A 16,154-nucleotide genomic window follows, 5' to 3' on the forward strand; every position below is an offset into this window, starting at 1 on the left:
AAAAAATATCTTCTGTTTCACAGAAGAAAGAAAGTCATACTGGTTTGAAACCTCATGAGAGCCCTTTAAGTGTAAAACAATAACTTTCAAACGCTGAACTTTCAGTGTCACAAATTGTGTTTAGTAACCACAAAGTAAAACACACTGACAGACCAGACCAGAACCGAATGCTCAGTGTATGAACATAATGACCAGAACACATCTGAGGTCTTTTAACGGACCGGTGAGGGTGATTGCTGAACACTTGGGTGGGATTTAGTTGCCTGTTCTTGTTGTGTGACCTTGAAAATATCCTTAACCCAACTCTCTCTCTCTCACACACACACACGGATGGAAATGTAATTAAACTTCTGAGCGGTTTTGAATAGCTCCTCTGCTAAACACAATTCTGCTCAATGGGAAGAGTTCTTCAGCTGAAAAATGTTCACATTTCAGTATGTCTGAACACTTCAGTCAGATTTCTCACAAGGAATTGGGAGATACAAATTACAGTGAACTCTAGCCAGTCAGTTTCCGTTGAAAATTACAAACAGTCAATAATAAAACTGTCAAATTTCCTCTGCTACTTCATCCAATATGATGAAAACAAGCCGCCACGTTTGTACATGATGTAAAACCAGCATTGAGGTACTTTGAAACACTATCTTTGCGAGCTACAAGCTACTAATAATTTAAAGTAGTTCAACTACAGTCAAGTTACTCTTCTGAAAAAGTAGTTTGCTACAAAGCAAGCAACTAACAAAGTATCACCTACATTGAAGCTACTTAAAGTGGCTATGTCTTTTAAATTGCATAACTTCTATTATATAGTATTCATACAGTATTTGTTTCTCTCAACAACTACAAGTATGATCATTAATTGTTTTAAATTCAATCCAAATCATAAATATAATAATATATAACTGAGTCTTCATATGCTGTACTACTACTTGTTAGATCAAACAGGTTGTTGCTGGAAAAGCTTACATTTTTTCAAACATCTTAGCTATTGTCATGCTACTGAAATCAGTAGTATTGCAGTTTCCCAACATTGTATAAAAGCAAATTGCATGTAATCATCTAATTAAGCACTCGTTGAAGTTTTATACAACTGTGGATAAGTCATTGATGTAAAAAAATTTGCCACAACTATAAATCTGAGGGATATTTCCAGTGGTGTTTTATTGCCCTTCAACAAGGCCTTTTTGCAGCAATGCCTCCTTATAATTCTGTTTTGTTAACATTTTAAGGTGTCAAGTACATGTTATGTTTAAAAATCGTCTGTGTGAGAACCTATAAAGACTTATACTGGGTATACAGTATACAGGGTGGGGTAAGCTGAATCACAAAATGCAGAAGTCCACTGGACTCATTTTGTTTATGAGAAGTCATATTTATAAAGGTATAGTTCACCCACAAATTAAACTTCTGTCATTATTTACTTTCCCTGCTATCATTCCAGACCTATAAGTCATGCGATCATCTTAAAGTGTCATGAAACACAAACAACTGAGTTTGAGGCATGTTGATATTTTAAAAAAATATATATAATCCTATGACGACAAACCCACAAAAATCTTTAGGCAAATTAACTCTTTCAGTAAAAACTGACCCATCTTACTCCCCTCTCCTCTCCTCTGTGAATATATCTGCTTTTGTATGGTGATTTAATGTGAAATGTCACTATTACAGCACTGAAACTCTTGAAACTCTCTTCTCTTAGTGTTTAAATATTGAGCTACAGCTCAATTCATAGCTCTAACGGCTTAGTTTTCTGTGAAACGCTTGGCACTTGTAATCTTCTCATGCCAGTTTATGAACATATAGAGAAATTGCCTGCATGTGGAAGTGACTCTAAAGAAAGCCATCGAGCTTCCACCCTCACAGAGCAAATCATATTTGCAGGCTTTCCAAATAACATGGCTGGTACGAATGAACTGCAGTCAGATGGACATGGTCTGGTGCAAAAAGGAAGGTTGGACATCTATTACTCAGACAAAGATGGAGAGGGATGGAAAGCCAGGAAAAAGGTCCGTGACCAAACTGTGTGTTTGTATAAAGGGAAGCCCAGGAAATCAAGTAAGGCCACAGAGATTTAAACTTCATTCTGCTGAAATTAAACTTAAATTCATCATGCAATGGGGGAGTTTCATTTTTTCCTAGACCTACATAATGCCAAAATTCTTCCATCAATGAGTTGAGATGCGTTAGTTGTGCATACATTAACTAAAATGTTAAAAGATCAGCTTCCCACTAAACTTTCTTTTAGCTAGACAGACTTTCATTTCATTTTAAACGGCAACTTAAACAACACATGCACATCCCCAGTGAACTGCTCTCCGAAAGCAGTTTGCTTCCTTCTTCTCAGTAAAAAAAGAATCAGTAATATCATAAAGGTGATCAGCACATCCTTGTGTTGCTCTGAGGTCAGAAAGACTTGAACACAACTTCAGAAATTAGTCACCATGTCTGATTTTGAGGCAACTGATGGTAAAATCTTGGAAGAAAATGTACAGCATCTTAAAACATCAACCTGCTCCCTTGACACACTCAAGTCGATCGCCTAGAAGTGGTAAATGCTTCAATTCTTTCTGGGACTTTTCCAAAGTACGTGAAAATTGCAGTTGTTAAACTTCTCCTAAAAAAGAGCAATCTGGATTACACCATATTGAGCAACTACAGACCAATTTCAAATCTTTCTTTCATAGGCAAGGTGGTGGAAAAAGTTGTTTTCAATCAGCTGAACAAATTCTTAAGCTCAAATGGATACTTAGACAATTATCAATCTGGTTTCCAACCACATCATAGGCCTTGTTTACAGCTTTTAGACAAGGGAGACACATTCCCGTTCACACCTGGTGTTTTAATCCGACTCTTTTGCCCTTTTTTCAACCACCTCTGTCCTGATTTCTTTGAGGGGAGCGTCTATGGGTGGGTAAATGAATGGGCTTTTTCAGATCTAATGGACGAAATAAGCTTGTGCAATTTACATATGAACACAACCAGAGATGACGGAAAAACATAAGGAGAGCATCAGCTTTCATTTCTGCTCTGACAGCCACAAGACCAGCTGAATGTTGTGAGTGTGTGTTCGAAATCAGGAATGGTGAGATAACATTGTGCTTGGTACATTTTTTCATCTTCAAACCAAACTTGGGTCTTCAGCTGACAAAGTTTAAATCCCATCTGACCAGAGCTCTTCTCCTAATATTTATGCATTAGATCAGTAGGTGGGGAGTGTTTTGTGTCTGTTCGAACACATTCGACCACATGAGCGTCTACATTACGAAAGCAATCCAGACAAACTACCTCTGGAAGAGGTTGAAAGTTAACAAGCTCAAAATGATTTACAACACCTGAATTTAGCGTTGTCCACTGGAGATCAGATTGAAAAAAATGCTTCTTAATATCAGGTGTAAACAGGACCATATTACAGAGACAGTGCTCCAAGACAATAAATTATATTTGCTTAAATACAGATACAGACAAATTAGCAGTGCCGGTACTACTTGATCTCAGTGCTATGTTCAACACTCTCAATCACAGCATACTTCTTGACAGGCTGGAAAACTGGGTTGGGCTTTCACGTATGGTCCTCCAATGGTTCAGGTCATACTTAGAAGGGGGAGGTTATTATGTGAGTATAGGTGACCATAAGTCCATGACATGCGGAGTCCCTCAAGGCTCAATTCTTAGACTGCTCCTGTTCAACCTATATATGCTGCCACTGAGCCAAATAATATTAAAAAAACAAATTGCCTATCACAGATGACACCCAGATTTACCTAGCCCTATCACCTAACGACTACAGCCACACTGAATCCCTGTGCCAATGCATTGATTAAATTAACAATTTGATGTGCCAAAACATCCTTCAGTTAAACAAAGACAAAACTAAAGTAATTGCGTTTGGAAACAAAGATGAAATTCTCAAGGTGAACGCATACTTTGACTCTTTGGTTCAAAAAACAAACAAAAAAATCAAGTCAGGAATCTTGGTATGATTTTGGAGTCGGACCTTAGTTTCAGTAGTCATGTAAAAGCAATATCTTGAATATTATCATTTCAAACAAACTGCAAGAATTAGATGCTTTGTTTCCAGTCAAGACTTGTTAATGCTTTCATCACCAGCAGGGTGGATTATTGTAATGAACTCCTCACTGGCCTTCCCAAAAAAAGCCATAAGACAGCTACAGTTCACACAGAACACTGCTGCCAGGATTCTGAGCAGAACCAGAAAATATGAACATATCACACCAGTCCTCAGGTCCTCAAAGCAAGGAGAGTCTGCTTTTAGCTTTTAGCTTCCAGAAGTGATCGGATGTGCTCCAACAGTAGCAACATTCAAATCCAGACTATATCTATCTTATCCATGTATCCTTCTCTTTTTAGCACTGTTTTAAAGGGGACCTATTATGCCACTTTTCGCAAGATGTAATATAAGTCTCTGGTGTCCAGAATGTGTCTATGAAGTTTTTTTTTATTATTATAGCTTGTCAAATTCGCCCCTACTTGGGTGTGAGCAAAAACACACCATTTTTGTGTGTCCCTTTAAATGCAAATGAGCTGTTGCTCCTGGCCCCCTTTCCAGAAGTGGGCAGAGCTTTAACAACTCAAACTTCGGTTGCTCAACTACAACAAAGCTGGAGAATTTCACGCAGTCAAAATGAGGATTGTCAGTAACGATGTTTAGCCTTACATTGTTTAGTCTTTTTTTTTTTTTTTTTCTTTCCTCTATATACAGTGTGTTCCTGTTTGTCTTTTGACTTGTTTTAGATATGTGCTTCCAAATTCCCTCTATTACTAACACTCGTAAATCGCGTGCTACACGCTGTAGGCAGCGCAACCATAACAACCTGCGTTCTTTACCCATGTCACCTACTACATTGTTTTCTATTTCGATTGGGCTCTGGAATTGTCAGTCTGCTGTCAACAAAGCAGACTTCATCACAGCTATTGCTACTTATTCAGATCTCCATCTCATGGCTCTGACTGAGACATGGATCAAACCAGAGGACACTGCCACACCAGCAGCCCTCTCCTCTAATTTCACTTTCTCTCACACCCCACGCCAGATTGGGAGGGGTGGTGGTACTGGTTTGCTTATGTCCAATGAATGGAAGTTCAATCCATTACCATCTCTCTCTGAAAATCGCTCATTTGAATCACATGCAATTACCATCACCTACCCTACCAAAGTTCATGTTGTAGTTGTTTATCGTCCCCCAGGTCAGCTAGGTAACTTCTTGGAGGAGTTGGATGTGTTACTCTCATCCTTCCCTGAGGATGGCACTCCTCTGCTAGTACTTGGTGACTTCAACATCCATCTAGACAAACCTCAGGCTGCTGACTTCCACACGCTGCTTGCCTCATTTGATCTCAAGCGAGTGGCTACCTCAGCTACCCACAAATCAGGTAACCAATTGGACCTCATCTACACACGCTGTGGCTCCACTGACAATACACTGGTTACTCCACTACACACCTCAGACCACTTTCTCATTACTTTCACACTCAACATGACCCCCAACTCATCACACACTCCACCACGTCACTTTTCGGCGAAACCTACGCTCCCTCTCACCATCTCATCTATCCTTTTCCGTCTCATCCACACTTCCTCCCGCTAACCAGTTCTCATCAATGGACACTAACACTGCTACTGACACTCTCTGCACCACTCTATCATCTTGCTTAGATGATTTCTGCCCCCTTTTAACCAGACCAGCCCGCGCCACCCCCTCTGCACCCTGGCTCTCTGATGTTCTCCGTGAGCATCGGTCTAGACTCAGGGCTGCAGAGAGGAAGTGGCGCAAATCTAAAAATCCTACTGACCTTAGCTTATATCAGTCACTCCTTTCTTCTTTCTCTACTAATGTCTCCAATGCTAAAACCTCCTACTATCACACAAAAATTAACAACTCAAATGACTCCCGGACACTTTTCAAAACCTTCTCTTCTCTTCTTTGCCCTCCTCCCCTCCCTCCCACATCAGTTCTTACAGCTGATGACTTTGCCACTTTCTTCACACATAAAATAACAACCATCAGCAGCCAATTCTCCACACCACACACGGACAATAACATCTTAATTGAAAACACACAAATTTTCCCCTCCTTCTCCATGCTACCTGAGGCAGATGTTTCCAAACTCATTCTTTCCAATCACCCCACTACCTGTCCGCTAGACCCTATCCCCACTCATCTTCTTCAGGCCATCTCCTCCTCAATTCTACCTGCACTCACTCACATTATCAATTCCTCCCTTCACACTGGAACATTTCCCACAGCTTTTAAGCAGGCTAGGATTACCCCACTGCTTAAGAAACCCACTCTGAATCCAGCACTTTTAGAAAACTACAGACCAGTATCCCTTCTTCCTTTCATTGCGAAGACACTTGAGAGAGTTGTATTCAACCAACTGTCTACTTATCTCACACAGAACAACCTTCTTGACAACCACCAGTCTGGTTTCAAAAGTGGCCACTCAACTGAGACTGCCCTGCTCTCAGTCACTGAAGCCCTGAGACTGGCACGAGCATCTTCAAAATCATCAGTACTCATCTTGCTGGATCTGTCTGCTGCCTTTGACACAGTGAACCACCAGATCCTCCTGTCTACACTCATGTCGAAGGGCATCACGGGAACTGCGCTCCAGTGGTTCGAGTCTTACCTCTCAGGTAGGTCCTTCAGGGTATCTTGGAGAGGTGAGGTGTCCAAGTCACATCATCTTGCTACTGGGGTACCTCAGGGCTCTGTGCTTGGACCACTTCTCTTCTCCATCTACACGTCATCACTAGGATCGGTCATTCAGGATCATGGTTTCTCCTATCACTGTTATGCTGATGACACACAACTCTACCTCTCATTCCAACCAGATGATCCGACGGTTGCTGGTCGTATCACAGCCTGCCTGACAGCTATTTCTGCCTGGATGAAGGACCACCACCTCCAACTCAACCTTGCAAAAACGGAACTGCTTGTGATCAGTGCAAACCCAACACTTCATCACAACCTTTCAGTTCAACTTGGGTCTTCAACCATCACTCCTTCCAGGACAGCCAGAAATCTTGGAGTGGTGATGGATGATTGTCTAACCTTCACAGATCATGTTGCAGCAACGACCCGGTCCTGCAGATTTGCCTTGTACAACATCAGGAAGATTAGACCCTTCCTATCGGAACATTCCACACAAATTCTTGTCCAAGCTCTTGTTCTATCCAGACTGGACTACTGTAATGCTCTCTTGGCTGGCCTTCCAGCATGCACTATCAAGCCTCTGTAACTGATCCAGAATGCTGCAGCAAGACTGGTCTTCAACGAACCGAAGAGAACGCACGTCACTCCTCTCTTCATCAGTCTGCATTGGCTGCCAGTAGCTGCTCGCATCCAATTCAAGGCTCTGATGTTTGCCTACAGAACGACCGCTGGCTCTGCACCGTTATACCTTAACTCACTACTTCAGACTTACGCGCCTTCCAGAAAGTTGCGTTCTGCAAGTGAACGGCGCCTTGTGGTGCCATCACTTAGGGGCACAAAATCACTCTCCCGGACCTTCTCCGGGACTGTTCCTGGCTGGTGGAATGACCTACCACGCTCTATCCGTGCAGCTGAGTCTCTAGCCATTTTCAAAAAAAATCTTTTTCGGCAGCACTTGACCCAGTAGTAGTAGCACTTACCTTGATTAATATTCTTCTATCTTCTATCTGTGTATTTATTTAAAAAAAAAAAAAAAAAATATTCGCTATGAGCACTTTACTGACATAACTGTGACTTCACTCAGCACTTACATACTGTTGTTCTCATGTTGATTTGACTGATTCTACTACTCTCATTTGTAAGTCGCTTTGGATAAAAGCGTCTGCTAAATGACTAAATGTAAAATGTAAAATGTAAAATGTAGTCCGGAGTTGGACACTGATGGAGAAACTCTGAAGTTTCAACTTTTAGAATCCAAATGGACGTTTCTGAATGGTTAGTGGATACATTTATGTAGTTTCTGTGGAGTTGATTCAGCTCATCGACTAGCATGTGCCATCATGTTAATCTTCTGTGCAAAATCCATATGGATGTCCACAATACATAGCGTACCTGTCTGCCAAACAGAGCCATACACACCAGGCTAACATTTATGATTGCTATCAAATGCTGTAAAATAAATGGTCTAATATTTTTTCCAAAATATCGCTCGGATAGAAACGCTCCTTTTTTAGCAATCAAGCTTGCCAGGGTCAACTTGCAGGCTATCCGAACTAACGAGATTCTAAAAGCCCCGATATACTTCAAACAAAGTTCTTTTTCATTCTTCGTTTAGGAGTAAAACAAAGTTTGAAATATGTGCGCTGCAATATACTGTAATCGAACATCTGACGCCGTTCACTTAGAGCGGCATTTAGATTGATATGTAAATATGTGCTGTGCACTTTATTCTCAGTAACAAAAATGAGAAAACAGCAAGCATTTTTTATAGAAAACATACGAAAATCATCTGATCATAACATTATTTACCTCAATGAACTCAACAGATAAAATGAGTCAGAGAAGAATTCCATGAGAAAGAAGGCGGAGCATCACACCTCCTATTACGTTATAGTCACAGCAGTATAAAGGTGTTTTGAAGCTGGAGCAAACTTTTCCTGAGAGTTCGGTTTGGCAAGCCGTTTCGAACTCCCATAAGGAACACAAACAAACTTCGTTTTGGCCCGATTTTATTCAAAATGATGTCACATCAGTTCGTTCTTCGATTTCGTTTCAAGTATATTGAGGCCTTAAATGGTGTTCTGTGCTTGTCTGTGCAGACAACGACAGAACAGTTAGCATGCTTTGCTCAAATTTTTACCATGGAGTTAGAACTGGTACACCATTGTTGCTTTTGAAAACAAAATGACGGCGGCGTGGGTGAAAACATGCAGATTAAGGGGCAGTAATATTAAAACAAGATCCCATCCCTATGTCATAAGGTGAGTGAAATCTGAGTGGCTCATTTTTTCACATGCTTGAAGAGAAAGAAGTACCAAAACAAAGTTACTGGGTTGTCCTTTTTCACGTTTTCTGGGTTGGTAGATGCACCGGGGACCCGATTATAGCACTTAAACATGGAAAAATACATTTTAAATATATTTTTTTTATATATATATATATATATTTTTTTTTTTTAATTATTTGCTTATAATGTCATTTTTATTTCTTAGCATCTGTTTTGATTATGTTATGAATATGTTTTATACTTTTTATGTAAAGCACTTTGAAATGCCATTGTGTATAAAATGTGCTATATAAATTAACTTGCCTTGCCTTTTGATATAGAATAAATGTTTGACTAAATGGATAGATGTAAATCTCAATTCAACATACTGCAACTGTAGTATACCATTAGTAAATATTCTAAATATTATTATATTACAACACAATATTAATTCATTTAAATGTATTTTTGTTTAAGAGCGAGAAAGTGTCCAATAAAACAAAAGGACATAGAAGCGCCAAACAGGTTTTGATTTAACACTACCTGTGGGACACATTTTACAGAAACATTAGCATTTCCTCTCTAGAGAGACTGACCGCTGCTGCACAATCAGAAACACACACCAGAGCAGCAAACGCAGATGATGCTCGTGCAGGTTGAAGCCAAATCCGGACAGCTGTGACTGGAAAGGCTCGCTCTCAGAACGGCTGCACTGATAACTGCTGATGAGTGAACGCTGACAGGAGGAAGTGCCTGTGTTACGTCAAGTTTAGGCAAAGAGAGTGACGATAGTATTCTCCAGGCCAAAACAGAAAGGGATGTTGGTTTGGTGGAGCAGTGGAAGCTCGGGAAGAACATTAAACCTGCATTGTGGTTCTTCACCCACCTCCTTCAGGCAGAAAATCAAATTACCTTAATTTGTCCCTCTCAACTCACTTTGCCAAGGTTTAGCATTGTGGTTTCATTTAAAAGCATCTAAAAAGTGGTATATACTTTGAAAAGGACGCCCACACACCAAACCATGAATATTCCCAAGAGAAATGGAACAGTGAAGAGAGCTCAAAGCTCTGACTTTTGTGGTGATTTTGGAGATGATGATGATGATGAAGTCAGCGAACTGTTTGTCTGATATTTCTCAGGTCTTTTTGCAGAAGGAACCCTGACGCCAGCAGGAAGGCCGGGCAGTCTGGTCTCCCAGCTCTTAAATTTCACGAGGGCCACAGGGATGAGCTTGTGAAACAAAAGACGACCTTTCTCTGTACACACTCACACCAGTGGAAAACCTTACAGCATCAACACGAAGCCCACCTCCTACTGAGAGACAGAGAGATGGACGGCATACAAGAGCTCTAACCATACAAGAGCTCTAACCAGAGCCTAACACGGCCAAATTTCTTCTTCTTTTTTTTTTTTCTTTTTTTTGATTAATTTTTCAAAAACAATGATTCAGATGAGGAGAAATTTTGTACATGGATCATACAGCAGCCTAAGAAAGAGAAAAAGGAGGAAGAACACAAGCGAGATATGAGAGATGGACAGATAGAGGCCTTGTCCTAAATGGCACACTTGACGTCGATTTATCATCTAGTGACCTTCATTTGTGACTGTAAGATGTTAGTCATAAACAAATGTGAATGTGAATTTAATATTGATTTGATAATTGTATTTTTGTGATTATGCAGTTGCAGCAACAGATATTATGTTTGTGTATGTTGGCAGACATGTTCACAAAGGCCAAGTCCAAGTCAAGTCTCAAGACTTTGTTATATTTTTAGCAATAGTTCTTTAAGCTAGTTATTGTAATTAACAGTATTTTGAAGTATCAAATTAAATTTATATAGAATTATAGATTTAGAATTGTGTTTTATTCACAATGGTCAGCAGTATTTGCCTCAGTATTACCACTGAGGTATTACCGCTGACCATAAACTCCATTTTGAAATTTAAAGAGCCAACTCAGGTGTCCTGATCCCAGTGGTTGTTTGGTGAATGCTGTACATCCCAGGTAAAGTATGTCAGATTGTGGATGTCTACTGCATCCTTCAGATCCAGCCTGCAAGATGGAAAACTACCTGGTGCAAAGTGTTCTCAGCACTACATTTTTGAGCATATTCGTTGCACTACCTGATTTGCATAATTCCTTTAGTGAATCGGATGGTAGACGTATGAACTCAACGTATGGAGAAGTGCAAGGGCTGAGGGTGCCATTTGAGACAAGGCCAGAGAAAGGACAGATGGATAGATGGCATGACAAAGTAGAAAGATTAAAGACAAAATAGATGAGTGAAAGGAAAGAAATATGAAGAGATGGAATGGATGAACGATAAGAGGAGATTTATGGAGGGATGATCTGACCTTGCGGTGCTCCTGCAGGTTGAGTGAGGATGAGCACTTCTTACTACAGATGGTGCATACCAACTTCCTGCGAGCACTCCCTATGCACACACACAGATCATACATCACATGAGCAGTGGGACACATCCTGATGGCATGAGGAGATGCTAATGGAGATACTGTATCAGTTCGAACAGTCTTTCAAATAAACATCAGGAAGTCCTTAAATAAATCAGTTCCTGGTTCAGTATGAAGTGCACCACGAAGACAAAAGCAAAAACAACTATATTTAACAGAGGGGAAAGGTCAGCTAACATGTAGTAAGTGGATACAAGATCCCTTAATAACAGTTCTTGTAGCACTGGTATTTTAAAAGGCTTTAAAATGCCATATTCTTCACTAAATAAATCCACTTTAATGTCAGTCTTGCAGTAAAAATTTAGGGTACGTTTACATGACAATGATGTACTAAAATGGAAAAGCTTTCCCTTTGTGTTTTTGAAAAGTTTTACACACAGACGACAATGTTGTCAAAACATTCCTGTGATAACGACTAAAAATGCTGTATTCTGCTGCCAGGCCAGTAGTTGGCGATCTCACTTTGTAAAGAAACACTATGCATCTGCGCACATATGCATTATTTTCTTCTATGTATGTTTTCACAAATTCACATTTTTGTAGTCTATACGGTGACAATTCTGCTACCATTTAAAAAAAAAAAATCTGCACTTTGAAACCCGTTTTCAAAAGTTTGCATTTTCAGGCCCCCAAAACACAGTTGTTGTGTAAATGAATGGCCAAAATATACAAAACATTTTCCGTTTTTAGTTGTCGTGTAAATCCCCTTGGTGTTTTAGTTATTTTCCACCCTCTCACTGATCCTTAAACTTTTTTGGTACTGTATCTTTAAAATTTCAGTATGTAAATGTCCTCTCTTGTGATTGGTTAATTTCAGCATACCAGCAAGCTGTTGAATTTTAGTAAGTGTTGCTATGTAACTGTGGCCAATCATATGTTAATGAGGTAATGATTGTGTTGATTTTGTTCACAAGTTCACAAGTGTTAAGGCGTGGTCACATTAGCGAAATTAGGTCAAATTCTGTGAGCAAAGGTCCGTTATCAATAGTGCACCAATACACAAAGCAGCTGCTTACTCAGTTGTCAATTTCAAACTAAGCAGCATTATATTGTTCAACATGGTGAATTTGCATCTCCAGACTTGAGTTTAGTGCAAAACCTGCATGTGGAAATTACAGATAGCACAGAGTCCTATTGACATTTCACCCACTGAATTTCGCCGTACAGAGGTAAACGCGACCGCAACCTAACATCGTGTCCTAACCAGCCACAACAATGATACACAATATTCTATTTTAGAAATGGTTTCTATTTATGCAACGTCATGGCTGGGTCAACAACATACAAAGCATGTCAATGATAACCTCAGATACTGATTATGTGCTTTATTTAATGTAAAAAGAATTCAATGTGAGTTTGAATATAATTTTGCGTGACCTTTATAGCCATACTGAAATCAACAATGATTCACCTCAGATCTTTAAACTGTGAACTCAGTGTGAACAAACAAGCTTATTCTATGAAAAAGATTGTTTCAGTCGCTCAGTATTTATTTTTACTTTTGATTAGCTACTTATCCATTTTGTTGCGAGTACAGAGCGCTTGCAAAGAGGCTCCGCCCACAGTGTCTTCTGATTGGCTGTGATTTTTGACTGATTTTGTGACATTTTGTGGTGTGAACAGACAAATTGCTAGTTGCTGGAATCTTACTGCATGTTACTTGTCGTTTTGAGAATATTTTAACATACAGAGTGATTCATCATCTTTGAGTTGGCTTTGATGTGAACATCATAATTTTAAATAAATAAATTTAAATAAATAACAAATAAAAATATAGCTGTGAGCAGCAATTATCAGGGTTCAAGCGCTTTAAGGCCTTTAAGCACATGTAAAAAGGTATGTTTTATTTAGCAAACCTGTAACCATCTTGATCATAGCTGGAAAAGAGCATTTACAGCCAATACAGGCAATTTTCTATAAGGAATATATGGTTTTTAAAGCTTTTTAATAGTTATCAAGGTTGAGCCAAAAACCTAGGACAAGTTCACCATAGTTGTTTTTTGAAATATCTCCAATATTTAAAGAATGATTCAAAAAACAGCAGCGGTCCTAGAGGCCAAGTTGCTCAGAGTGAGGGGTTCTACCATGTGGTATGAATGTTGTGGGCGTGTGCGAAAAATTGTGTGATACACAATCCTTTACGCACATGAAAAACTTGAAGGCGCCACCCGGTGGCCGATTTCTTTAGAATTTCTTACAGGCCTCAAGGGCCGTGAGTCAAACAGGCCCAGCGGGTTTGTTCCGATCGGCCTTCGTTAACCTTGTCTGCTAGCTGCTCAATCTGCTCAATGGCCAGTCCCCGCATTCTTTTTCACGCAACCACAGAATGAAGTTTTGGTGAAAACATCTCATTATTACAATTGGAATTCAACTTTTTTTTTATATTCATTGACAGTCAGACTCCAGAGAATCTTGCTGCACTGGCTTGGTTCTGATCGGGTCAAAAACCTAGGACTAGTTCGCCAAAGTAAGTTTTTCAAAAAATCCAAATACCTGAAAATTTCACCAAACAACGAAATGAGAATCCCAACGATATAAAGGCCGGAACACACCAAGCCGACGCCGACGAACTAGTAGGGATGAAAGCAGACTGTGGGGTTGGCTCATGTCGGCAGCGTCTGTGTCCAAAATTGGCCTGACACACCAAACCAACGCTAGATAGTCGATGACCAAGTAGCACGTCCGTTCTGTGCCTGCATAAGATGAAATGCCCTTCCGAACCAGCAGGTGGCAGTATCTGAACAGCCAATCAGAATAATCAGATGGCCCGACGGACCGACGAGCTCTGACGCCGATTCAACATGTCGAATCGGCCGGAAAAAAGCAGATGAGGACCAACTTCAACCGACCGTCGGCTTGGTGTGTTCCTGCCTTAAGACACTTGAGCCTACAGCCAATGGTTCAGGAGTTATAAGCCATTTCGTACTTTTGGCCGCTGTAGCACCCCTGTCAGGCCGATCGGGGCGAGCCTTGGTGACGTTGTATGGTGTGAGTACTACCAGCCCTTAAAGTTTCAAGTCTCTGCGACTTACGGTTTGGTCTGCCAGATCACTTTTAGGGGAGAAAGCTGATCCTTGGAAAATTTAACAATTACAATAGAGTTTCAGTGCTACACACTTGAAACCCTAAATCATTAGCAAACCATTCACGCAAAATATATTTGTAAATATTTTTTTCATTTTACTACAAATGAAACCGGTAAAATAAAGCGTCTAGAGTAGCTGTGCAGTGCGAAAAAATATAGGAAGGTGGTGTCCGTCAACTAATATGTGCTGCAAGTTGACGGCATGCAAAGCGTAGAAAATAGTAATTATAATAGAGATATCTAGTTTTGTACCAGTCTGTTTAATTACATTTTTTTTTCTTTGAATTCTGAAAGCTTGACATGGTGAGGGCACTATCCCATCCCATATTTACAGCCCAGAATGGAAAAGACTAGTGAGAGAGTTTGCATTGTCAATGTTTACGTCTACATAGTACACCAAAACAGCAAAAAATCCTGCTTTCCATGTCAACTTTAAAGACTCTTATTATAACAAAACACGCACAATCATTTATGTAGCTATAAGCACTTCCACAAGCACTCGGTAAATCGTTCAGCTTTACACTGTTTGGATTCATTTGCAAATGACTGATTCACTTGCATGTTGCCAAACTGTCCAATTATAATTACTGACAATAATATTGAAAACGTGCTTTCATCAGGCGATTAGGGGTCTTTGACTAATTTTCTCAGATGTCTGCGCTTCTGGCAGAGAGACAGACGCTCTGAGAGTCTGGTGAAAAGATGAGTGCAGAGAGGGAGGGAGAGCTGAACGTTTATCTGACAGACACAGGGGATGAAGAGCGGATCAGAAACCCAGAGATTAATGAAGATGTTAAACAGCCGCTGATTAGACTCTCATTACAGACGGGTAATTTCACGCTCGCCTCAGTCTCCAGTCTGTGTGTGTGTGTGACCAACCTGTGTGCACGTTGGCTTTGTGTTTCTTCAGGGCGTCTTTACTCTTGAATCTCTTCCCACAGCTCTCCGCCTTACAGATGAACCGACCATCTCCTTTACAAGCCTCTTTATGCTGCTCAAAACTGTCACACACAAACACAATTTTACTTTAAAATCAACATGAAACACATCTCCAATCCATATTGCTCCTGTAATGTGATGTATTACCAAGTGAAACAGGATATAGGGATTGTGCAAAGTGGGCATTGAGCAGTAGAATGGACATATACATATACATATACATATACATATACATATACATATACATATACATATACATATACATATACATATACATATACATATACGGTACGGTACCTGGACTCTGAACAGAAGCTACTGTGACACAGGACACACTGATGAACTTTTGAAGGGTCTTCTGATGAAGCTGAGCTCTCTGTACAGTGAAGAACACTACAAATAAACATGATATCAGCATTATGAGACACTGACGCACTGTATACTGAGTGTGAGTGTGTGTGTGGTACTGACTGGCGCTGCAGGGCCTGTTTGACAGGAAACTCTTTTCCGCAGGAGCTACATTTAAACTCTTTGTCCTCGGTCCTTCCTCTTTGATGAAGACTCTGAAGATGCTCCGCTAACACGTCTTCACTGGGGAAGTTGCTCTCACACAGCAGACATGGGTAATCTTCATTCTTAATCACCAGATCTACACACACACATATATCTATGAACTACTGCTTGACTGATATGAGTTTTGCAATGGCATATATGA

General features: G+C 40.1%; 1 protein-coding gene across 1 annotated transcript in view; it reads right to left on the reverse strand.

Annotated features, from left to right (window-relative positions):
• prdm5 (PR domain containing 5) overlaps positions 1–16,154 on the reverse strand; it is an 88,195-nt gene that overhangs the window by 52,545 nt on the left and 19,496 nt on the right. Inside the window, exons 5-8 of the mRNA XM_067371680.1 lie at positions 15,911–16,088; positions 15,737–15,832; positions 15,380–15,501; positions 11,299–11,378 (exon numbers count right to left, since the gene is read on the reverse strand). Of these exons, the coding sequence (XP_067227781.1) occupies positions 11,299–11,378; positions 15,380–15,501; positions 15,737–15,832; positions 15,911–16,088 (476 nt within the window). The remainder of the gene's footprint in view (positions 1–11,298; positions 11,379–15,379; positions 15,502–15,736; positions 15,833–15,910; positions 16,089–16,154) is intronic.

This window comes from Chanodichthys erythropterus, chromosome 20, assembly GCF_024489055.1.
Source record: "Chanodichthys erythropterus isolate Z2021 chromosome 20, ASM2448905v1, whole genome shotgun sequence".
In the NCBI taxonomy this organism is placed as follows: domain Eukaryota; kingdom Metazoa; phylum Chordata; class Actinopteri; order Cypriniformes; family Xenocyprididae; genus Chanodichthys; species Chanodichthys erythropterus.